This window comes from Chanodichthys erythropterus, chromosome 16 (assembly GCF_024489055.1).
Source record: "Chanodichthys erythropterus isolate Z2021 chromosome 16, ASM2448905v1, whole genome shotgun sequence".
NCBI classification, from domain to species: Eukaryota; Metazoa; Chordata; class Actinopteri; order Cypriniformes; family Xenocyprididae; genus Chanodichthys; species Chanodichthys erythropterus.
Window position 1 is genome coordinate 2,330,872 of NC_090236.1, and position 25,305 is coordinate 2,356,176.

General features: G+C 34.9%; 1 protein-coding gene across 1 annotated transcript; it reads right to left on the minus strand.

The window, feature by feature from the left end:
* Positions 1 to 5,606: 5,606 nt before the first annotated feature.
* gpaa1 (glycosylphosphatidylinositol anchor attachment 1) lies at positions 5,607 to 22,682 on the minus strand. Its single transcript, XM_067362908.1, has 14 exons — positions 22,596 to 22,682; positions 22,417 to 22,487; positions 21,583 to 21,688; positions 21,199 to 21,378; positions 19,519 to 19,630; positions 19,171 to 19,318; positions 17,360 to 17,461; positions 17,008 to 17,204; positions 12,881 to 13,077; positions 12,488 to 12,641; positions 10,956 to 11,027; positions 9,181 to 9,377; positions 8,389 to 8,559; positions 5,607 to 6,821 (listed from the first exon to the last, which is right to left on the minus strand). The coding sequence occupies exons 3-14, from the start codon at positions 21,654 to 21,656 to the stop codon at positions 6,578 to 6,580; spliced, it is 1,848 nt and encodes a 615-aa protein (XP_067219009.1). The 5' UTR covers positions 21,657 to 21,688; positions 22,417 to 22,487; positions 22,596 to 22,682; the 3' UTR covers positions 5,607 to 6,577.
* Positions 22,683 to 25,305: the final 2,623 nt, after the last annotated feature.

Genomic DNA, 25,305 nt, shown 5'->3' on the forward strand with positions numbered 1-25,305 from the left:
GATTGCTGCTGGGACAGTAAATGTCTGTGGCAGTTTGTTCTTGTTGGATTGTCAGCAGAGCCCTGAGTTTATGGGCTTTTATACTTTATCCTCTTACACAGTTTTGGTGCTGACTAACTTTAACCCCTCTTACAGCCAATGCCAGTTATTTGCTAAACAACAATCCCATTGTACAAAGATCCTGAGATGCAAGTTAAAATAGCCATTCTTCAAATAGGATTTGCTTCCCCTGATTTGAGTTTTTCACAAAGCTAAAAGCTGTGAAGCAATCAGGTGGACAAAACATGATTGTACAACGTCAGAAATATAAATAAGCTGACAAAGTCCTCCAACAAAGACTTTATTCGACCAATAATAAAACCCATTATAAAACATAAAAAGCACTTTCTATATAAAGTTGTTTTATAACAAGTGTAACCGAGGTATAGAATAATTCCTCACTTTAATTCTTCCAGGAAAGTTAAAAAAGTCAATAAGCGAACAACTTTTTGAAAGGACACAATAAAAATTAATTGCATGAAAAAAAAGTCTGTATATTCTCTTTCTACTTTTGCACTAATGAAAGTGTATTAAATACGTCAGTGGCAAGAAAATTAAAATGTAAATGTTTAGAAAGCCTAACAAAATAAATCAAAGAAAACCCTAATGTGTGTTTTGTCCCCAAACACCCATTCATCTGGAGAAGGTGCGTAATCCCGGCATATTATGGCAGAACAACAAACACATTGTTTGCCTAGTCCGCCGGGAAAACAAGACTGGCAATGAATTCATGCGCAGCAAAAGCTGATGTTTTGAATATGATATATCTCATAGTGACTACATAACAAGTGTCTTGATATGGTGTGATTTGACAGCTGATTGCAATAAAAATATTAATGTAAATGTCCCATTCTAAGTCCCCATTAACTTTGATTCCCTCCCAGAATGAAATGAAATAAAACATACATTTTATTTAATATCTTGTATGTAAAATAAACCATTTCTATCAATAAGTCATAAGTGCTGCTTATTTTATTTCCCAAGTTTTGCAACCTCTGAGATCACAAGCGCAAAAGCCTTTTGCAGCACACAAACAAAAGGCTTTTAGTTTTTATCACATTCCTGAAGAGATTTGTATTAACTGAAGAATGCTTGTTTTCGCAACACAGGCCAAATTAAACAGGCACGTTTTTGCAACATTTTTGAGTACTGAATTTAAGTAAATGTCTTATTCTGCACTAGTACCTCAAAGCATTTATAAGAGATTATATCAAACAATAGAACATAACATTACATTTAAAAATAACACAAATATGAAATAATGTCCCTATCTAACCATCTAAGGTTGAGTTATTTTTTACTTGAAGCGAACCAGCAATTTAGAAGTTAAGAAACTCTAATAATTTAGAAACCAGTTAATTATGATATTAAGCACTTTTTTGCAGTATACACTTTTTGTTGTGAAAAATATAGTGTGATAACAAATAAATAAACTTCTTATGTAGAAAATGTCTCAAGTATGTAACCATGGTTCCCTGAGAACAGGGAAAGAGACTCTGTGTTTTCGAACGCAGAGTTGAGTTCACTTTCGGAAGGGAACCATGATTTTCTTAGATCCCACTTCCACAAATCAATAAAAGCATTCACATCCAGTATTCAGTTTTCTCTTTTTACTTAGTAAAATTACGTTTGTTTTATCTTGAAAAAGAGCAATATGGGCTCATAAGAAGTTAGAGGGATCCGCAAGCATTGATCATTGCGGACTTAAAAGGGAGTTTTTATTTTTTATTTTATTACATTATATTCATACATGAAAAGCTTGAACTCACATGTGTAAGTTGTACCAAGCATTGTCAGAATGAAAACGGCCAACCTTCTGGTGTTGAAGTATGTGATTTATAAGTCTGTGACGTAGTGAGGGTCTTTTCAGGTCAAACAAGCAAATCTTTTTCTCCTAATGTTTTTTTATAGGAGGAATTCAAGTAGTAGAGTATCACTACTCAATATTAAATACATTTAACATAGGAACATCTCTTTTTTTTTTTCAAATATTTTAAATCAGTAAACATGGAAAACATTTGTGAAGATCAAAGAATGAAGGAAATACCAGTGACTGTTGCTGGAAAAGGTTCATTCAGCTCCTCCACAGTCTCAAAGATGTTAGTTTGTTCGATCGCTCGTTCGTTTGTTTGTTCGTCAATGAATGAATGAATGAATAAGGTGTTGACTTAAAAGGGAGGAACAAGGTTTTATTTTTATTGCATTCATACAAGAAAAGCTTGACCTCACATGTGTAAGTTGTACAAAGCAAAATGAAAATGGCCAACCTTCTGGTGTTTGGGAACTGGGCCAAACTGCACACACACCCCAGACTGAAATCCAAGATTCAAATCTAATTCTAATTGCAACAATCCTTCATCTGGTGACGTGAGAACTTCTTTGGCTTTAGAAGTAAATACTCCTCCCACCTCAAATCATTATGTAGGAGCAAATCAGTGTGATCAGCAGACATGTCTGATGAAAGCTTGCTTGTTTAAAATTAATTTTGGTGAATCAAGCAGTGAAGCAATTTCATTTGTGGTACAAGTTTGGCCAGGTGCAAAGAGCCCTTCCAGAGATGGAAGGATTGCCACATGTTACATTAATTTGTACTTGTTGCAAATATGCTCAGAAAAAAAAAAAAAAAACATTTTTTTTTTTTTTTTTTATGTCTCACACAGTTGCATGTGCCTCTAATGAAATGAATCCCACACTGTAAAAAAAAATATATATTTTCATGATTTGTTATCACAAGATTTTTTCTTTTGTCAAATCAATTTAGATAATTTATGTCGTTCAGATAACATCATATTTTGAGTTTCTGTTGATTAAACCAATTGCCTTCATTGTATTAACTCAATTTTTTTATTTCAATAAACTCAAAATTTTAAGGCAACCAGATAACATACTTTTAAAAGTTAAATCAACAATTTTTTTTTTTTTTACAGTGCAAAAGATCCTCCTGAAGGCAACCAAAAATTTCACAGCCGAGACACAGCTGACACTGATATCATTGGTGGATTCATCCAGGGCTAGTGACACACCTCTGCCTTTTTTAATTGCTCTTCACGAGTTCACATATCCATATAATTAAATAGAGTAAAGTTATGCATATCTGGCGTGCTGTCCGGGGAGAGGGCTCCGAGCTCGGAATTTTGGCCCGAACCCAGAGTACTCCCTCCAAGTGTGGTAAAAGTAGATAGAACTAAGTGAGGAGATGGGGTGGAGGAGGGATGCTGATAAACTCTGAACAGAGGTAAGTCTGCTGAATTTATACCTCTTGACATTGGTTGAGTCGATTAACTGAATGCGCTCCACTTGTGCTAATTAGGTTAATTATCTGAACTTGCTCCTCCTGAACTTTGTTAATAAAACATCATTAAAAGCGTTTCAAAACATCATTTGGCAGTATTTCAGAGAAACAAAGGGAAAAGCCAGAGTCATCTGCCTAACACCTCATTAGCCAGATTTGTAAAGCCTCTAGCCACAGAAAAGAAAAGGCTATTCCAGATAAATCCTGAAATGGCACATGGACTGACAATAGGAGAAGACGTGAACTGACTGGCCAGAAATATTGACTACTTAGCAGCATCAAATCCTGCTGGAGACCACATCTACCTTTGATAAACTGACTTCCACTTGCAAACAAGACAGCCTGCATCTAATTTGGTACCAGACCAACCACTGGGAGAAGCCATGGAAGAGACCATGGGAAAACACCCTGGAAACCCAACAGTCAACAACAGCATCCCTCTTGATATTTATCAAACAGGTGTAAATCGGAGGCTGTGCAAAGACAGCTGGACCCACCTACATCTCAGTCACTGGAGTTGTTTGAACAGAACTCACCTGATGGGCAACAGGAAGAACAAACTTCTGAATCTTTGCCAGATACAGCACAGGCTCCTAGGAGACCTGTTTGAGCAAGAAACAGACAATATATTCCACCTTTCCATCACTTTGGAACACCAAGTAAGAGTGGAAGGACTGGCCCAGGTGAAAAAAAAAGTACATTTCTATAATATACTTAAAGTGCTCTATTTTCGTGCACTAATTTTGTACTTAGTATACTAAAAATTCTTCTTTAGTACTAATTAAGATAATCTTAAGAACATCTAAGTGTCAACTTTATAGTACATTTGAACCCATAGTGTACTACAAGTGGTAGCTAAATATATTTTTTAAATACAGAGATAGTATATTAAAAGCACTTTTTGGTTCATATTTCATGGTGTCTCAAAATAGCACAGTTGACACTTAGATGTTCTTAAGATTATCTTAAGAAGTACTAAAGAAGAATTTTTAGTATATGGAGTACAAAATTAGTGCGCGAAAATAGAGCACTTTAAGTATATTATAGAAGTGTACTTTTTTTCACCTGGGGGTGGACACTGGAGCTTCCATTACCATAATGTTTATTCTATAGATAGTATGTATATCCTATAAATTTATAAATTAGAGTGCAACAGTGCTAAAGGCATACGGGGTAAAAGGAGGATTTAACGATATTTTCTTTTAGACCACAAGATGGCACAAAAATTCAGTTTTAACAACTGCTTTTGATGATGCATGTGGAAATTTGGCTGATCCTTAAAAGATCACGATCACAGACAGCAATGCAAAGTTGATTCTGTGCTAATATTTAATGTTTTTTTTTTTTTTTTTTATAAATATTCTAGATTTATGTAGCAAATGAGAATAGATAAAATTTATTTTTAGTTTTTCAATAACGGAACAATATGTAAAAGTATGGTATTTGGGGTAAAAGTCACTCCTGCTGTTGGGGCGAAAGTCACACCTTAGAGATAATCACCACATTTATAATGAAATTTAAAAATATGATATTAATAATTTAATATAATACAAAATATTTACTGTTACTACTAATACTGCTACATTAAATTATTATGGGATATTCTGTATTTTTAACAAACATTTTAATAACAGCAGGCTATATTTAAAAAACAAAAATGAATTATTTTATTTATTAATATAAACCAAAAATAGCACAAACTTTTTTAAAAACAATCACTTTAGCAAGTATTAAAGGTCACTGTCCAAGAACACAGTGGGAGGAAGACGAAGCTGAGCTAAATAAGCTGAATTTCAAATGCTGCCATAACTTCATGCTTTTATTCATTATCCTGCTTTAACTTTAACACTCGTCCAGTACTAAATTGTGTGTGCAGTATATGTGTGCTAGAATAGTTTTGTTTAGTGTAGTTAATAAAGTCTTATTTGTATCACATATCAATGATGCTGTTAGTTTATGCTCATAAACTACAGTCACTAATAATGACAATTACTTACATGCTGTTAAAAATGGTATTGGATCAGTATTAGGATATTACCTATGGCCAAGAGAGTAATATCCTTCTATTGTCTATCGATGTTCTTCTCACTAAACACTTGCTGGATGAGTGTTGATCAGACAAATTCTGTGAAGAATCCCCAAATCAGTTACTTGACCCAAATATGTTTTATTAATAATATTTAATTATACATGGTTCCCCTTTAGGCGAACACTTTTTTACCTTACACATTGTAACACGATTACCAACACATGGGTTTTTTTATTGGTCTAGCCATCCAGACAAATACCCACCCACCCAACCATCCGCTTCACAAACCTGTTCATATTTGATCAGTTAAGCCAATGAATGCATTCCGATATTTCTCAATTCAAACTGTTGATTTATTAATGTTATTAATGTTTTATTAATAATATTAACACTTGAGACATGGGAAAACATGATTTAAATTTAAATAAATAATTAAGCAGCAGTAACTTTCTGACACTTTCTTTAAAGATTTTTTAAATCGCATTTAATATTCAAAAAGGCCCACATAATTTATTGTACATTTGAAGACAGTGTTGCCTAGCACAAATTGAAAAAAATAAAAAATAAAATAAATAAGTCTGGGAAACTTGGTTTTTAAGGTTGAGTTATTTTCTAATTTCTGCCTTTTGTAATGTCCACAGATAATTAAATTACAAGGTCTACATTTTGAATATTTTATTGAACATATTTATGTATTTATTTATTTTTTGGAACAAAACAAAACAAAACCAAAACAGTCCTGTTGTAAACTTTGACTATTATACTATATTGATAATAAGATTCCAGTACCCCAGAGTTCAAAACCATGTAATCCTTTTCTATAAATGAGGTAATGAATGAACAAATATGTCCACTCATCTAGTAAAAATATTTAATTTCTTTCCTAATTAACTTGAACGTCCCTGCTTAATTAATTAATTCTGCCTTACATATGTCTTCATGTCTTATTTTGTGAAACTGTTCACAAAATTGGGCAATAAATAAATCCCTTTCCCCCCTAAACACACTCAATACTTGGACCAAAGAACTCTTACCGTTGAAGTCACACCATTAAATCCTCTTTATTCGTACTTACGTAGGGCCTGACATCGGCCTAGATCTTCCTTCCACCAACCCCTAATGGCAGACAATGCCCACAGATGGAGAATAAATCTTTATGATTGGCACTAAGTGGGATTATTCTCAAAAACAGCTCCATCAGAAGCTCCTTGAGATGGTTACTTCCAGAAAAGAATGTTCCAGAACATTAGCCAGCAGGGATAAACGAAAAGAGCTAAAAGTGGATAGACGAGCGATCCGTAGAGGGCATGATCAAGAATGCCCTGTGAAATGACTGACAGGAAGAGCATCCAGCCTTCATTGATGCTGACGGGCGCTTCGATGAGCTCCTGGTAGATGAAGACACAGTAGAGGATGGTGAAGGCAGGACTGAGCAGCACCATGGCCAGAGCACTCAGAGCTCTAACAGAGAGACGGAAACACACATGAAGAGATATGGGATTAGAGCTCAATATAAATTTGACTAGGACCACAATTTCAAACTGTCAATAAAATCTCACCAGCTGTATGATTCAAAACACACAATTTGGTGTGTTTGTACTGCACTTCCTCTTTTATCTAAATTTATATTAAGATGTAGCCATGAAATCAACATTTAACATAAGTACTGCAGTCAGTCTGTGTGTGACAAAAACAGTTTGTGTGCACATGAGTCACTGTGCTTAAAGAGTTACTGTTATTGTTATATACAGAATCAAGTCCCAAACACTTTTTGGGACAATCTTTAGTGATCTTTCTCTTGCATCTTTAAATATGGCTTAAAGGGTTAGTTCACTTTAAAATGGAAATTACCCTAAGCTTTACTCACCCTCAAGCCATCCTAAGTGTATATAACTTTTTTCTTTCTGATGAACACAATCGGAGTTACATTAATGAATACCCAAGACTTATAATGGTAGTGAGCGGAAACGAATATGAAGCTTAAGAAAGTGAATCTATCTATTATAAACATACTCCACACGGCTCCAGGGGGTTAATAAAGGCCTTCTGTCAGTCAAATAATGCGAGTGAATGGGAACTATAAATAAGAGTCAAAAAAACATGCACAGACGAGAAACCAAACAGTAATTATATCATTTTTTACCTCTAAAACACCACAATGTCCAACGGCGTTCAGCACTCGGTTAGTGAGGTCTGATCGCGCTCTGACAACAGCAGCGATGTCTCGCGCTTATACTTCAATGAGTGCTAGATATCACTGCAGTTATCAGAGCGCGATCAGACCTAACTAAGTGAGTGCTGAACGCAGTTGGACATTGTGGTGTTTTAGAGGTCAAAAATGATATACTGTTCGGTTTCTCGCACAAACCGATCATTTCGTGTCTTAGGACATCAATGTGTTGTCACGAGCCGCAGGGTTTAATTTGGATTTGTCTATGCAAGTTTTTCCGACTCTTATTGATAGAGTTCCCATTCACTTGCATTATTTGACTGACAGACGGCAGCAGTTGAAGTTAAAAATCATCTTTTGTGTTCTACTGAAGAAACAAAGTCAAATACATCTTGGATGCCCTGGGGGTAAGCAGATAAACATCACAGTTTCATTTTTGGGTGAACTATCCCTTTAATATAACTCCGATTGTGTTCATCAGAAATAAGAAAGTCATATACACCCAAGATAGCTTGAGGGTGAGTAAAGATTGTGGTAATTTTCATTTTAAAGTGAACTAATCCTTTAATGCATGTAAAGTGTAAAATCACAATTCCAATCACAACTGCAAAATATCAGTGTCCAATGGTGACACCAAATTAGAAACAGAATGTTTTTAAATTTGATGTTCATTATGGCCAGTGGGTCTCAAAATAAGCAAAAAAGATTTGCTTATATTGTCATTTCAACAAACTCTCCCAGATTTTCAACGAAATTGCATCAGATTATCTTTAAAACATGCTTGACAAATATAAAAGATTGTTTTGCTTGACAAATATAAAAGATTGTTTGCTGAAATGTGCTTGTGGGCTTTTTTACTTGGGCATGTGTGGTGTGATGCTGGCAGTGATGGGCACCAGTGTGACGGCCAAGATGAAGCCCAGAGAGAAGTTAATGAGGGCTGTGCAGCCCAGCAACGCAGCTAGATAGAGCAAAGCCGTCAGTTTCAGCACTTTCCAGCCCTGCTCTGTTCCCTCTCCAGACAACAACCTGTCACAGACAGAAAGAAAACACATGATCCATGTGAATAATCATTTCCCGCAGTATAAATAGCATTAAGGCCCTGGTATACTTCATTTTCCGCGCTCTGCTCAGCTTTCAAATTATACTCAACCGTGGATGAGTGCGGATGGTTGAGTTCGACACATTCACAGTATATTGCTATTCTATATACTACAAGATGTCAGGAGGGCAGCAATGAGTCGTGTCATTAACAGGACATTTGCTCAGAAGAATAGAAGAAAAAAAGTAGAGGATCCACCGTTGCATGCAAAATTTAGAACAAGAACCAAACCAAAAAGATGAAGAATGATTTGCTGCTTTGTGTTGTTTTGTATCGCTATTTCCACACTCTTTTTCAACTACTGCACAATACATCACAACTGCGTATTGCCACCTAGTGGACTCTTCTGTCTCAACATTCATGTTGCACGTGTGCTGTTGTACGTGTATCACCCACGCGGACATAAAAAATTGGGCTGCATGTGGACAGTGTCCGCAGACACTCCTGATTACGAAAATTACGTCACACGGACAGTGCGTGGATCGCGGCTAGCTGAAGTATACTTTGGGCTTTAAGATTTTTGGGGATTTCTTTGGGTGTGTGTGTACCGTTGGGTGTTGTGCGGCAGGGCTAGGCCTGCGGTATAGATGGCAATAGCAGTAAGCACCACAGCTTCAGTTTCAGACACAGGGAAGTGCTCCACAGCAATTTCCTGCAGATGAACAGGTAGCAGATACAGTGCCACACCTGTCAGGTGACTTATCAACACTGGGGTCAACACTGACAACACACCTGGACCGGATGGCTGCAGAGAAACAGAAAACAAATGTTATGCAATGAGAAATAGGGAATCCATCAACTAATCTGATACATTAAAACTTTTTTTTGTTTGTTTTAATGAAGAAGAAAACAACAACAAAATGTAACAACTGTAGTGAAGCAGAATGAGAAACAAAAAGCTGAGGCAGAAGTTTATTAATCTGGAACTGACTGGACGTGGGCATTCTATAGCAAAATGGAGCAAGATTACAAAAGTGAAAAGTTTCCCTTCAGAAAAATGTCAACACTTTTGAGAAGGCTTCCAACTGCAACCTCCTCACCAACCAGTGTCATTTTAGTCATTTAGTTTTATTAATATTTACAATTAGCTTTAATTTTATATTTTTAGTTATGTTCATTTTAGTTTAATTTTTGAGTAATTTAGTTATGTGCTTTTGTCATTTTATTAATTATCTTTTAAATATGTATGTTTAGATTTAATTTATTTTTATCCAGTTAATTTTTGTGCTTGAACTTAAACTTAAGTAACTCAGTTTATTGCAAAGGCAACATTTCTAATTTTCATTTAAACCTTTTCAACTAATATTTATATTTTATTTTATATTATATTTTTATTTTGGTAACACTTTAGTTTAGGGTCCAATTCTTACTTTTAACTAGTTGCTTATTAGCATGCATATTACTAATATATTGGCTGTTTTTTAGTACTTATAAAGCACACACTAATGCCTTATTTTGCATGACCTTATTCTACATCCCATACCCAATTCTTACCCAATACCTAAATTTTAAAACTACCTTATTAGCAGTAATTAGGAGCTTATTTAGGCAAAAGTCATAGTTAATAGTGAGAATTGGGCACTAATCTGAAGTGTGATCTATATTTTATTTCAGCTTTATTTCAATTTAGTTAATGATAATAACCCTGTCACCAACACATATTCCAATTGTAAAGCTTCTTTTTTAAACTGTCATCATTATTTGCCATCAATGCCATAACCTTTATTACATATACATTAACCAGCATTAATTACTGTGTACAGCTCTTGGCAACATTTTAGAACAGCAACAAATGTAATATATACAAATAATGTAGACTGGCATTTTGTATTTTCTCATGTTGTTCTCCTAAACACTGATTTACAATTTAAATACAGATTTGTTCAAATAATCTAATGTTTAGCCTTCATTCTCATTTTGGCGATGTGTGATGTGAAAATATCTGAGAGATGTCAAGCTGCGCATTGGTGCTCAAGCTCAAAACAAACTGTGTTGAAGCGATCAACAAGGAGAGTTATTATTCAGTTTGTCTACAAGCATGAAAGCTCGTAGATAGTACATTTTGAGAAATCATATTCTTATGATGCAGATGCTTTCTTGTAATTGATGATGAATAATAGATAATAGCAGTAATTGAACCAAACTGAATCAACACTGATTTAGACCGAATAATGACTGTTTACTATTGTCTATTTAGAGCAGATTTACAGCAGAATTGAATTCTGTTCAGATCATTGAATCATTACTTTTCTCTTTATTACTGTAAAGCTGCTTTGAAACAATCTGTATTACTCAGTGTACCTTTAAATAAAACAAGACTTACTTGCTCTGCTTCACTGACTCCATCCACTGCTGCCAGAGCAGGTGTTCCCAGATGAACCCAGATATCCAGTGCCTGAGGTAAAATTAAGGATTCTAACAACCACATTATAATATTCTGGTGAAAATAGTGCTCAATTCTGAATAAATAGCCAACAAGGTTTTGTTCAGAAAAAAAATAAAAAATAAAAAAATCTTTAACAAAAATGTACACATCCCTGAATCATCCAATCTACAGTCTTAAGGTCCGGACACATTTAAAAAAGGCAAAAAAGTTCCCTTGTCTATTGCCCACACTGAAGTGCATTACAAACCAAGCAGCTTTTGTCAACATGGCGAATTTGCGTGACCAACTTCAACACTGTAAACCCTAATGCTCAAAATACTTAATTGTTTTGAGTAGGACAAACTTAAAATGAACAAATTAGTTCAGTTAAATTAACTGATATGTGTATTTAGAACTTTCTTTTTCTTTTGAGTTCACAGCACTGGCATATTTCAAGTAAACTGAACTATTTCATTGTTTTGAGTTGTATGAACTCATTTGTTCTAATTTAGACAAAGTTAAGTTTAACTGAAACTGGACTGGGGTTTCTATTTCCCAGCATGCTTTGCCCATGGCACTCCAAAGGGAGAGTAAATGCTAAAATAAAGTGTTATATAATGTTTGTTTGCACAAGATTAATAGTAAGGGAGATTTAGTAGTGATTAATGCTAATTTAGAAGAGTTTCTGTTAATGTGGGTTTTTGGAGAGTTACCATCATGGTGACAAGTAGCGCATGTGGCTTAGTATGAGAGCAGGTAAGTTACATGTTTTAAGTTGCTGTACTCATTCAAGAAGACCTATACCATGCTATTGTTAACATGTTAGCAAATGAGCAAGTTGGTATTTTTTTTGTATTTTCTTAGGGATTACAGTGAACTAAACTCATTTGATTAGCAAGAACTTCTGCTTACTTAAAATTGAGAACATCATAACTTAAAAAAATTGATGTAACTGATTACCTCATTTTTTGAGTTAGCCTAACTTATTCTGGTTTACAGTGAACCCATTGCAAATCCTCATGGGCAAATATTTCGCTCTTGCGCAAAATTCCTGATCATGTTGTTTCCTATTGAAATTAGATTCAATTTTGCTAACGAAAATTTGATATTTAGCCAATGAAAATTTGACCGCACCTTTTTGTAACAAAATACAAAACCAAAATGCTGAATTTTGGTCAATATAGATAACAGTGAAATTTAAATTATATCCACACTGAATTGACTGTACAGTTTAAACAAATCAATGATTCATTCATAGATGCTTAATGTCCACAGGAGACACATTTCTTCACATTGCTATTTATCAGTTAGAGTTTTTTGCCTTTCTCATGTTCACTAGTGAAAGTCTTTCAAAACATGCCTTTTACTGTATTTTAGTTGTTTTAGTTGTCGGAGTGATTTATAGATGCTTGGTTGAAGTATTCATTATTAAAATTAGACCCAGTCCTAACAGACAATGAAAAAGCTACCACACAGACTGAAATGGATACTCGAAGCAGTAAGATGACTGCCAGGAGGCCAAACGCCGGCATATAGTAGCCAATGGAGACAAACCGAGAGAGAGAAGGTAAGAGGTAAAAGAAATATGACTGATGAAGACGCTCCAGGAGATTGTTCAGTTTACGGACCATTCCCTCCAACAATCTGTCATAAAAAGAACAACAAATAAGGATGGATTAAAGCAATGGATGATCAGAAATTTAAAAAATTTATCTGATTACCCCAATACTGGTTTTAACCGTGATCCTGAAGTAAAAACAATTTGTAATAAAACAAAGCTGAGGTCAGTGTTAGACTGCTTAGCATGGGCCATGGCTCTTAAAAAGTAAAATGGTTTTGACATGAATAGTGAATTTCTTGTGTAGGCCTAATACAAAACCAACCTGCCAATAGTGGTGGTGTCCATCTTGTAGTGTCTGAAACTGTTGATGCCCCGAATAGAGGCGGCTTCAATGTGATAGCGGAGGAAGAGGCCGTGATCACCCCAAGAGCGTCCGCAAGCTTGTTTTAACACCATCAGCATCATGGTCTGAGCCGCATGTGTGTAGCCCTCAGCTGTGTCCCAGTCATTCCTCTGGAGCTAAAACACAAACAACAATAATGCTGAAATGTTTAGCCAGTAATGTCTGACTAGCTAATTTCCACTCGAAGCCTCATTGACAAACACTGGAGAACAGTGAGCATCTCTTTCTGTTGAGATAATTCCTCTCTTGTCTAGAAATCAATCAAGTTCTGATCTTGTGAAAATACTGGAGACAGTTGGTTAGGCTTGTTGTTGTGACCACCGAGCATCCAGACTTTTCCCTAAGCACATTTTGCAAACATGATTCTTTTCCATGATGATGGATTGAGCTATAGACTTGAAGATTTCAGAGATATTCTCCTATTCTTCAGGTGTGGATTTGTTGCATGCATTTGCAGACTGTTCAAAGAGAATAATATATTGTTTAATGTTCTGTTATGTTGTAGGTCTGTTGTCTGTATTGTATGTTGTATGTCTGTCTGTCTGTTATGATTCATAGGGGGGTTTTTGATACAGTGGCATGCGAAAGTTTGGGAACCCCTTGCAGAATCTGTGAAAATGTGAATAATTTTATCAAAATATGAGAGATCATACAAAATGCATGTTATGTTTAATTTAGTACTGACCCGAGTAAGATATTTTACAAAATATGTTTATATATGGTCCACAAGACAAAAAAAATAGCTGAATTTATTAAAATGACCCCGTTCAAAAGTTTGGGAACCATTGGTTCATAATACTGTGTGTGGTTACCTGGGGCCCGTTTCAATAAGGAGGTTCAACCAACTCCGAGTTAAAACTTGAACTCTGAGTTGACTTACCCTGAAATGGGAAACTCAGTTTTCAGAACAGCTGAATTGAGTTAGTTCAATCGACTCTGTGTAGGTTGCCTCTGAGTTAAGCCTGTGCACCATGACTATGAAAAGCCATCATCAATGGAGCGCCGATATTACAATTCACCATGGCAACAGCACATGACAAAAGGACGTCTGCATACTTCTGAGTCAATGCGTTTAATTCTTATCACTGTTATAATATTAAAAGGTGAAAACTGGTAGAATGGTAAGTTATTGGAATGGTAAGAAAAAAAAATTATAATTTAACAGGATGCAATAGTAAGACTGTAAATGTTTAATCATTATTAAAACACTCGTTAGGCAATTTACTTCCACTTTTTTTATTGAAAATAAATGCCTTTCTTACGTGATGGAAAAAAGGAGACTAGCGAGCTCGCCAGAAGGCGGATTCCAATCCAATCAATCGCATCACAAGTTAATTCTCCGTACCCAACACGCTACTGCCTATACCACTGCAACCACAAAAACGTGTGTCAATTTTAACCTGATCCAACATTGGTGGGCGGAGCTACTGTAAATTTGCACTTAGTATTAGACACTATGAATAATCTTGTTTTCCGTTTGCATTAAGATTATTTTTATTACCACACTGGCAGATATTGATAATTTTATTTAAGTAAAATGCACTTAATTTAGATCCCTCCAGGAAACATGACTAAATATCTCATATAATTTTCTTATATGCAAAATCTATCTTGATTTAAGAATTTTTAGATATTTGTACTTGAAATATGACAAAAAATACTCAGTAAGAAAAGCATTTTTGCAGCATGAATGAATGAATGAACTATTTAAACATCACTTGCACTTTAAAAAGGGGGAGGAGACCGAAGGAAACTCTGGGTTTACCGAAGAAAACCTGCTCCTGACTAGGTTAGGTTCACAGAGTAAGTTACCATGGTAACTGACTCTGAGTAAAAGTTCTCTCTCTTTCAGAAACGGGCTTGACTTAACCTGCTTTTTCAGGTTTGACATACCTCCCATTCTGAAACGGAAAACCCAGAGTTTCCCTCATTTCAGAGTTAACATCCTCAGAGTTTTCACTTAACCTCCTTTCTGAAACGGGCCCCAGGATGATCTACGACTGTTTTTTTGTTGTGTGATGGTTGTTCATGAGTCCCTTGTTTGTCCTGAGCAGTTAAATTGAGCTCTGTTCTTCAGAAAAATCCTCCAGGTCCTGCAGATTCTTCAGTTCTCCAGCATCTTTTGCATATTTTAACCCTTTCCAGCAGTGACTATGATTTTTTTTTTTTTTTACCTTTTTTAAAAGTTGTGTTTGAGTCCCTCAGTTGTCTTAAGTGTGAAAAGATGGATGTCAAAATCCTACAGTCACTGCTGGAAAGGGTTAAAATATGCAAAAGATGCTGGAATCTGAAGAATGTTCAGGACCTGGAGGATTTTTCTGAAGAATGGATTATGCCTATACTGCTGTACTGCAATTATTTGAAAAACTAATCATGGTTATTACATGTCATATGGTATTTTGATGCTCTAGAAATGTTTGTATTACTTATTCATAAAGCAATGCTTATAAATATGAAAAAGTATGATTTGTGAATAAGTAAATAAATTAACCCTGGGTCATTCTAAACCTTGGTAAACAAAATCCTGGTATAAATGATATAAATGAAATGGTCTCTTCTTCACTCCAATTTTAATTTTTTCTGTCACAATTTGAGGCACGCGATTGGCTGTCTAAATAAGTGTGAAATGCTCCTTTACCCAGAGTTAAAAGCATGGTTTAGAATGACGATAACCTGGGGTTAAGCACAGTGAGAAAAGAAAAACACACTACACATAGGTATTTCTAAAAAAGCCTAAATTTAAGCAAATTACCTTGCCTGTAATTTGCTTTTATACACATTCAAACCCAGACATCTCTAATTTTAAAACCCTCATTATGGCCCTGTTAGTAATACCAGAATAACTTTTTTTCTGATTCCTGAAACAAGTAGAAATACCTGTAACGTAGTATGAAATTTGTTACAAATTTATATGACTATATTAGAATATCCCAGTTTTTTCAAAGGGTTAGTTCTAACAAAAATTAATGACATTTATTACTCACCCTCATGCCGTTCTACACCTGTAAGACCTTTGTTAATCTTCGGAACGCAAATTAAGATATTTTTGTTGAAATCCAATGGCTCAATGAGGCCTGCATAGCCAGTGATGACATTTCCTCTCTCAAGATCTATAAAGGTACTAAAAACATATTTTAAATCAGTCCATGCGAGTAAAGTTGTTCAATATTAATATTATAAAGCGACAAGAATAATTTTGTGCACCAAAAAAAACAAAATAACGATTTATATAGTAATGGCCGATTTCAAAGCACTGCTTCATGAAGCTTCGGAGCATTATGAATCAGCGTGTTGAATCAGCGGTTCAGAGCGCCAAAGTTACATGATTTCAGCAGTTTGGCAGTTTGACACGCGATCCGAATCATGATTTGACACAAAAGATTCATAACGCTCCGAAGCTTGAAGCAGTGTTTTGAAATCGGCCATCACTATACAAGTCGTTATTTTGTTTTTTTTTGGCACACACAAAAATATTCTCGTCACTTTATAATATTAATATTGAACCACTGTACTCACATGAACTGATTTTTTTAGTACCTTTATGGATCTTGAGAGAGGAAATGTAATTTCTGGCGATGCAGGCCTCAATGAGCCATCGGATTTCAACAAATATATCTTAATTTGTGTTTCCAAAGATGAACGAAGGTCTTACAGGTGCAGAACGGCATGATGGGTGAGTAATTAATTACATTATTTTCATTTTTGGGTGAACAAACCCTTTAAGGTTTGCAGATCCTTCATCTGCCCCAGCACCATTATCATAGAAAATGGGTATATTGTATGCTGTTTTTAGGCAGAAATTATTGTTTTAGTGTTGTCAAAAGTACCGACTTCAATACCAAGTCGATACTGAAATTTAAAAAATAATGTGAGCTCTGTTGATGCTTTGGCCACTGTGTTCACGCACTTAATATATATGTCAAAAGGTACGTTTTGCAGTAAGCTAAAAATCCCCATTAAAATGTAAATAATGTAATGACAGTGTAAAGACAGTTTAATTTGTAATCTTACTAGGACTTCCCCAGTTTGTATGAATATATATATACCTTTCCCTGAATGGTGCACAAAACTCCTAACTTCTGACAGAAAGCATAGAAGAGATTGGCCAGGTCCAGGTTGGGCAGCTGACCGTTGAGCCCTTCTAAAATCAAGTCCAGGCTGGTAATGACATCACTGCTGAGCTCCAACGAGAGGGCAGCTTGAATTGACCCTGCACGACCCTGCAGGGGTGAGTACTCCATTCCTGAAAAGTAAAAGTGAGAATAAAGAGTGAACTGAAAAAATAACTACAGACATACCTGGTGATTTACTCCTTAAAAAGGCTAGAATGAGTTTAATTGTGAAATTAGGTTCTCATTTTTCATTTTCTGATACCAAAATTAAGAAGTCTGTACACACCTGTAATGTTAGTGTGGTGGTAGCCTTCCAGCCAGGCCTGCATGCCGATCAGATCATGCTCGTTCACCAAGAATATGATGTCTTTGGCCCAGTAAACCTGGTCTTTGGGGAAGAAATGGATCGTTAAATGATTTTAAAAAGAAGAACAATTTCATTGCAAACCACTATGAATTCAATAGGAAAAATCCATAATAATTCCATATAATAATTATCCCCAGGATAATTAATATATCTTGAACAAAATATCCAATTTTCACAATACAGTGTAAGGACTGATTCTGCAAATGCATGTACAAACTGATGCTGATCAAACACTGGGTGGTGCTATAAATATGATAAGCATGAAAAACACACCATAATGCTTTAAATGTTCTCAAGTTTAATTTTTTTCCCTCCACAAATAGGTACCTTAACCAGACCTTATTTTTTAGACTAGCCTATGACTAAAACTAAAAGCTTTGAATAGTCAGATACATTTAATTAGATTGTGAACAGTCAGTCAGATAGAAATCAGAGCTTTGGCAAGAGTGATCTCAACTAAAATACTAAATCATGAAATACATCATCATCAATTTGATTTCTATTTAAATGATTTACACCTTGTAAGATATGATACATGATATGTTTCTCTGTCTCACAGTCTCCCGGAGCCGACATTTATGTATCCTTTATAAATTGTTCAAATTTAATTTACAAGCATAATAAAAGTAGTTTTAGCAGTTTACAACCACTGAATATTTTCTTTAAAATTCCATGTTCTCTAATCAGCTATTTTAGAGTCCGACTCCTCTTATTTGAGGTTGTGGATGATTGTCTTGACTTAACTCGGTATGCAAAAAAATAAAGATTTTTTTTTTCCTTTTAATAAAACATTTAGTATTGTTGTTTTAATTAGATGTTTAAATAAATCTTATAATTTAACAAAAATAATAATTTTATGAGTTATATAATATTTGTGACCCCGGACCACAAAACCAGTCATAAGGGTACATATTTATTTATAAATAAATAAATATTGAGTAAATTGCCTTTAAAGTTGTCCAAATGAAGTCCTTAGCAATGCATATCCACTCACAAAAATACATTTTTTATATATTTACGGTAGGAAATCTGCAAAATTTCTTCATGGAACATGATCTTTACTTAATATCCTAATGATTTTTGGCATAAAATCATTTTGACCCATACAATGTATTGTTGGCTATTGCTACAAATATACCCCAGGGACTTATGACTGGTTTTGTGGTCCAGGGTCACATTTGTGAAATAAAACTATGAAGGAAACAGATTTATATTTAAAACAGGACTCTCATGTAAACTTCCATTTTAAAGGGATAGTTCACCCAAAAATGAAAATTCTGTCATCATTTACTCCCCCTCAACTTGTTCCAAACCTTTATGAATTTCTTTGTTCTGCTGTACACAAAGGAAGATATTTGGAAGAATGTTTGTAACCAAGCAGATCTCGCCCCCATTGACTACCATAGTATTTTTTTCCTACCATGGTAGTCAGTGGTGCGAGAGATCTGCTTGGTTACAATCATTATTCCAAATATCTTCCTTTGTGCACAGGAGAACAAAGAAATTTATACAGGTTTGAATCAACTTGAGGGTGAGTAAATGATGACAGAATTTTCATTTTTGGATAAAACATCCCTTTAGGCCCTGTCCACTTCCGGTTTTACCCGAACACATATAATAGAGTGCGAAAATACTCATCCACTTTTTCAGCAGAGTTGAAATTGTTTATACTGTGACACAGGAGTGTGTAGCAGAGCCAATATCTGTCTGTATCTGTAGCAGTGTCTTACTCCTGAAATACTGCGCAAGACCCAACAGAAGACCGACTGCCTGGTTGTTGCTGTTTCCAGGACTACAGGGAGCACTGATCACGAGTGCCTCGGTCCGAGGAGCTCGAGGAGCTCGCAAGATCCCATACACATTTGTGCCCCGAACCATCTGAATAAAACAGAATTAAATCATTAAAGCAAGACCAGCCTTGCCTTTTGCTAAATGCCTATGTATTCATTTCTTAAAAAAAAAAAAAAAAAAGTAACAAAATTATTTTATGTATAATATTAAAAAAAATTGCTTGCAGGCAATATACATTATATAAGGTTAAAATTATTGTAATATTGATGGAATACAGAGAAACTCACATATCTTTCTTTGTTCTCATCAGGGAATGGCAGCTTACGGGAAAAACTCTGAGTGAACACCTCCAGTCCTCGAGCCTGCATCATCTTCACTAACCAGTCCACTGGCATGCCACTGGAGTAAGGAAACAATTATTCTTAACTTACTCAAGAAACTAAATCTGCTTTAAAATCACCATGAAATCAAAGTTGACAATTCATGTTTTTATGGAATATTGCAGTGTTTGTTACAAATGTTTTATCAACCTGTCACTCACATGAGATCCACTAATAGCAAACCATCCAATCAATTCCCTATGGACAAAATCAAGCCCTGCCCTACTTTTGGTCTCATTCTAGAAGCTGTTTCACTCGGATATACATCACAATAGAGAAGAAAAGACTACTGCAACTTCCATTTCATGCTGACTTTAAAGTTCACCCAAAAAATGAAAATAATGTAATTTATTACTCACCCTCATGTCATTCTACACCTGTTCATCTTCAGAACACAAATTAAGATATTGTTGAGGAAATCCGATGGCTCAGTGAGGCCTCTATGGAGAGCAAAGCCATTCAAACTCTCAAGGTCCATGAAGGTACTAAAAACGTATTTTAAAAACAGTTCATGTAAGTTCAGTGGTTCTATCTTAATATTATAAAGTGACAAATAATATTTGTGCACCAAAAAAACAAAATAATGACTTTTCAACTATATGGGCCGATTGCAAAACACTACTTCATGAAGCTTCAGAGCTTTATGAATCTTTAGTTTCGAATTAGTTATTTGGGTCTCCTATCAAACGGCTAAACTGCTGAAATCACGTGACTTTGGCGCTCCAATTCACTGATTCAATTCGTAAAGCTCCGAAGCAGTGTTTTGAAATCGGCCCATATAGATCTTCTTCTTTATATATACACAATATAGATATTGTTAAAATGTTATTTTGGGTTTTTTTGACACACAAGTATTCTTGTTGCTTTATAATATTAAGATAGAACCATTGAACTCACATGAACTGTTTCAAATATGTTTTTAGTACCTTTATGGACCTGATGAACAAAGGTCTTACAGGTGTAGAACAACACGAGGAATAAATTACATTATTTTCATTTTTGGGTGAACTAAACCTTTAAAGTGTACCTATTATGCCATTAGAAAGGTTCCTAATTTTAAGAGGTCTCCTACAACAGGTTTACATAGGTCCGAGATCAAAAAAAAACACTTTAATTTTCCTCATAATACACATGCAGCATCAGCTCTTTTCTCACAGTGTCTGAAATTGTTCAATCAAGAATCTGGTCTCTCTAAACCCCTCCTTTCCCAAAGCCTCCTCTGCTCCTCTTCTCGAAATGAACAGCATAAACCAAACTCGTCCAGGCCTCAGCTACAAATACAGTGTTTGTGGGCAGGTCAAAGTAGACATTGTTTGGCGGGCATTATGCAAATCTGTTACAAACCTACGTAGGTTTCAAGCAGGAAGTAAGACTGGTATTACTGATGATTTGTTTCATGCAGTTCAGAATCGCTACTTTCTTTTAGGAGGAAATAACTCCAACTGTGAAACTTTGCAGACCTATTACATTCACAAACAGCTTTACACATGAAAGGTAATATCTGAAAAAGCATAATAGGGGCACTTTAATTATACAGCAAGCACTCGTGTTCCTCAGACACTGCAATGATTTCCATGTTCTACTCACCCCGCCTTTCTTTTGTGAGCATCAAACTCCTTGGCAGTGGACAGCGCTCGTTCCCCAGCGGAGAAGCGTTCCTCCACCATGGTAGAACCCATGGCATTCTCTGACATGTATGTGCGCAGTGTGAAGGGCTCAAATGCCAGACCCATGAACCAGACTATGGCCGCCAGGTAGCACACCATACTGAATAAACAAAATGAAGAGAACCAAATAAGGAACAGGAAGTGATGGCATAGTAGGTCAGGTTGACAAAAGGTTGATGAAGTTGTATGCTGTCATTTCAAAGGTTAAACTACACAGAAACTCACTGATATAAGAATAGTTACAATAAGTATTTTTACATTCATGATACCAAAATTTACATTTGTCTGGCTGGCAAACACCTACCATATGGGTGTGTTGAGGCGGGTCAAGAGGTTGGTCAGGGCTTTTCTGCGATTCGGGTCAGACAACAGACCCATGATGACTACAACTACAGCTCTGCTTCAAAAGACTAGTAAACAGAAAAACAAATATATTATATATATATATATATATATATATATATCTTAAAAGAATATGGAAACACTGTATAATAACCTTCAACAACCATTATAGATATTTTATAATAGATGGTGTTTATTCACAATTGTTGCCCCGGAAATAAATTATGCAGATCATTGCTACACATCGCACAGTAATATTTGTGACATGCTTATATAGCGCCAATGTGTGGTTTTTTAAATAGGCTTTTCTTTTTTACCCAAGAATTATAAGCAAAAAATATCGTGAAATAAGACATTTAGTTTAGAAGACAAAATTCATAAAGGATTATCCAGGTGTTTAAAACCAAGACACTAAACTGAACTTCTTACTCAAAACGTTGCAGTCCAATGCTTGTACATAATGAATCAATGCTTTAAAAAACAAAAACAAATTATTAAAACAACTCGTCTTCTGAAATTTTGATTCATATGTTCACAGTCTTAAGGGTTACAGCTCTGTAACTAACTTATAGGCTACCAAGTCCAAATGTTTTTGTAATGCTTACAATAATGTTTTTTATAACGTATTAATGAATCTATTAAATGACGATGTCAAAACTGAATGAAAGCTAGTAATAAAAGAGCGTCGATTACGAAACTAAAACATCAGCAGGCGCCTTGCACAGCAAATACGTAAAATTAATAGACATTATTCAGAATAAAATTACCACAATTTCACCATTTTAAGATTAGTTACCTGGAGTATTAGTGTGATTTATTCAGCGTTAATGCTGAACTGCTGTATGAATGCAGACACTAGCTCATCCCCTGCAATGGAGAAAATACATTTTAAAAGCTTTTAGAATAATCACAAAATTCGTGATGACTTTCAGATAAACTGAAGTATATTAACGCTTCTATATATAATGTCCTTACCTTGGAAAATCAAATATTAAAGTAGTCTCATCTGCAGCTGCAGTAATTCATATTCACAGTTCTTTTCCGTGTTTCGGTCGGAAGTAATACGGTGCGGACCAACTTCCTCCATATGAGCGACCCTAAATGGGCGGGCCTTAGCCGAAGCCATTAATAAGACAATCTGCTTATAATCGCAAAGTTCTAGTTTATTTTGTTTGTTTGTTTGTTTTCATGTTATAATAATGTCAAACTTATTATTATTATTATTATGGTGCATATAGGTTTTTTGTTGTTTTTTTTTTTAAAGTGCAAAGTCATCAAATGGCAATAAACAATAAAATAAATAAAAGAGTGATGATGAATATGAATGATAAATGCATTTTTTTTCTACAAAAAAAATAATAAATGCATAACTAAATTATACAATGGGCAAACAGTATTTTGACTTTTATACATTTTTTAATCTTAATAATGGGCGCCGCACAGGAGGGGCCAGGCACCACTATGGCAAAATCATTCTTTGAAAACCTACTTTAATACAACTTTATAAATAATTTATTTAATTTATTTGTTAAAAAATTATGAAAGGAAACATATTTATTTAACATTTGTTTTGCATAAATGAGTTAAAAATTGTATGAGATCAAGTTCACCTTGCAACATTACTTTAAGTATGTCCCCATGACCAAAATGGATAGAGGTGGAAAGCATTTTGGAGTGCAGAACAGAAAAATAAAAAGGGAAAATGATACGCTTACCCTAGCCTACCATTTTTTTCACTTGGAGTTAATCAACATTTACCATTTCTGCCTGAGAGAGATATCAGTTTATTCCCAAATCTCTTTTGCTCACAAAATAATGCAAGTCAGGCTATATTTGTGAATGGACCGAGTGTTTCAGAAACTGTGGAAATCTTTGAAAATGTTAGCTGACCGACTCACCACAAAGCACAACCCATTTGGTTTTTTGACTCATCCTCTGATGCAGACGATCATGTTACTGTATGTCCAGGGCTGCTTTAAAGGATTGTTTTACTTCAGATTAATTAAAATTTCCTGATACTCATTTAGTAAATTTTTAGTCCATCTCTGCAAAACGGAAATTCTTCAAACAGTGGTACAAGAGGATGTGATGCTGCTCCTTCAAGAGTCACTCTCAATTTGTCTGTCTATAAAGCCTATGTGTGTGTGTGTGTATATATATATACATATTATATATATATATATATATATATATATATATATAAACTTCAGAATCCATTTTTTAGGATTCTTTACCTAATCTAGACTTCTGGAGACTCCAGGTAGGTTGCAGTTCTGGAAAATGGTGGCGCTGGAGACTAAAGGGTTCCTGATGGTCTCACACTTAATTCTTAATTCTTTTCCTTCTCCACCTGTTTTTTTTGCTGACCCATTGAGCATTTCACTGTCCAATGGTCATGCCTTAACTGCAGTTTCTAGTATTGCATCCTTCTCATGGGCATTTAATAATTTTTGACTTTTCAGTCTGTTAAATCTCTTTTTTGGCTCATTTTGCCTGTAAAAAAAAAAACAAAACAAAAAAAAACACCTGCCTAATAATTCTGCACACCTGAATATAAGACGTTTTTCATTTCCAGCCTTCATGAACAATTATGTATCACTTATAAAAGATTAAATACAAAATAGTAGTTATTAAGATCAATGTGGTTTGGAATTGGTAAGATGTGCCTGGAAAACAAATATGATCAGGAAATCAACATGCCTATTAATTCTGCACGCACTGTATATATCCGAAATGAATCATTGTAAAATTTGTCAGCACCACCTCCCTAATTCTAACTCCAAATGGAACTCAAACGTTGACAGCCCTGATTAAAACTTTATGTAAAATTACACATTACTCTGTAAAAATACAGACAATTTCCCTTTAAAAAAACATAAAACTGATGTAATACCAAAATATAAGCAACTACCTGTAAATTTAATAGTGGATCTTTAAATTACAGCAAATAACTGTAACAAGATTGAATATATCACACTTCATAATGCAGTTTTATCACAGAGGTTCATACAACTATCATTCAATAGAAATAAATAGTCAGAATCATTGCTGAATACAGATCCATTTATTGTACGGCAACATTTACAAGTTGTGTTTTATTAATAAACAATCATGTAATCAAACCACCAACTTCCAAAGTTCCCACACAATGAGATTACACAAAACAAAGCAACATAAAGGTGTATTTATAGACAACATGTACAATTAAAGATATACTCTTAATTTTGCAATTCATACAATAGATTATATGACAAAGTGCCAAACCCTCATTTCATTAAAACCCCTAAGCTGCCATTGTCTGTTATTCACTCTCTATCTACCCCTTGTTGCTCACAGTGCAAATATAACATTTCAAACTTCAAAAGTTCATTTTCTTCAAACTTCCTTTTTTTCCTCTTTGCATTTGAGAATTAAGCCTTGATGTCCAAGTGTTGAGAATTATGATCTGACGAACTGAGAGACAAAAGCCCAGTGCACCACCTCCTAAAGAAGTATCGATTTCCTTGGTAATGATACAGGTATGATATCAACATCACTGTAGAAGAGGAGAAAAAAAAAAAAAAAAAAAAATTATATATATATATACACACACATGTATTGCTGTTTCCAATGTCTTTCAGTAGCTGAAAAGAAAATGCTACTGATCTTGCAAACATCAAATGATATAACAGAACATACCACATTC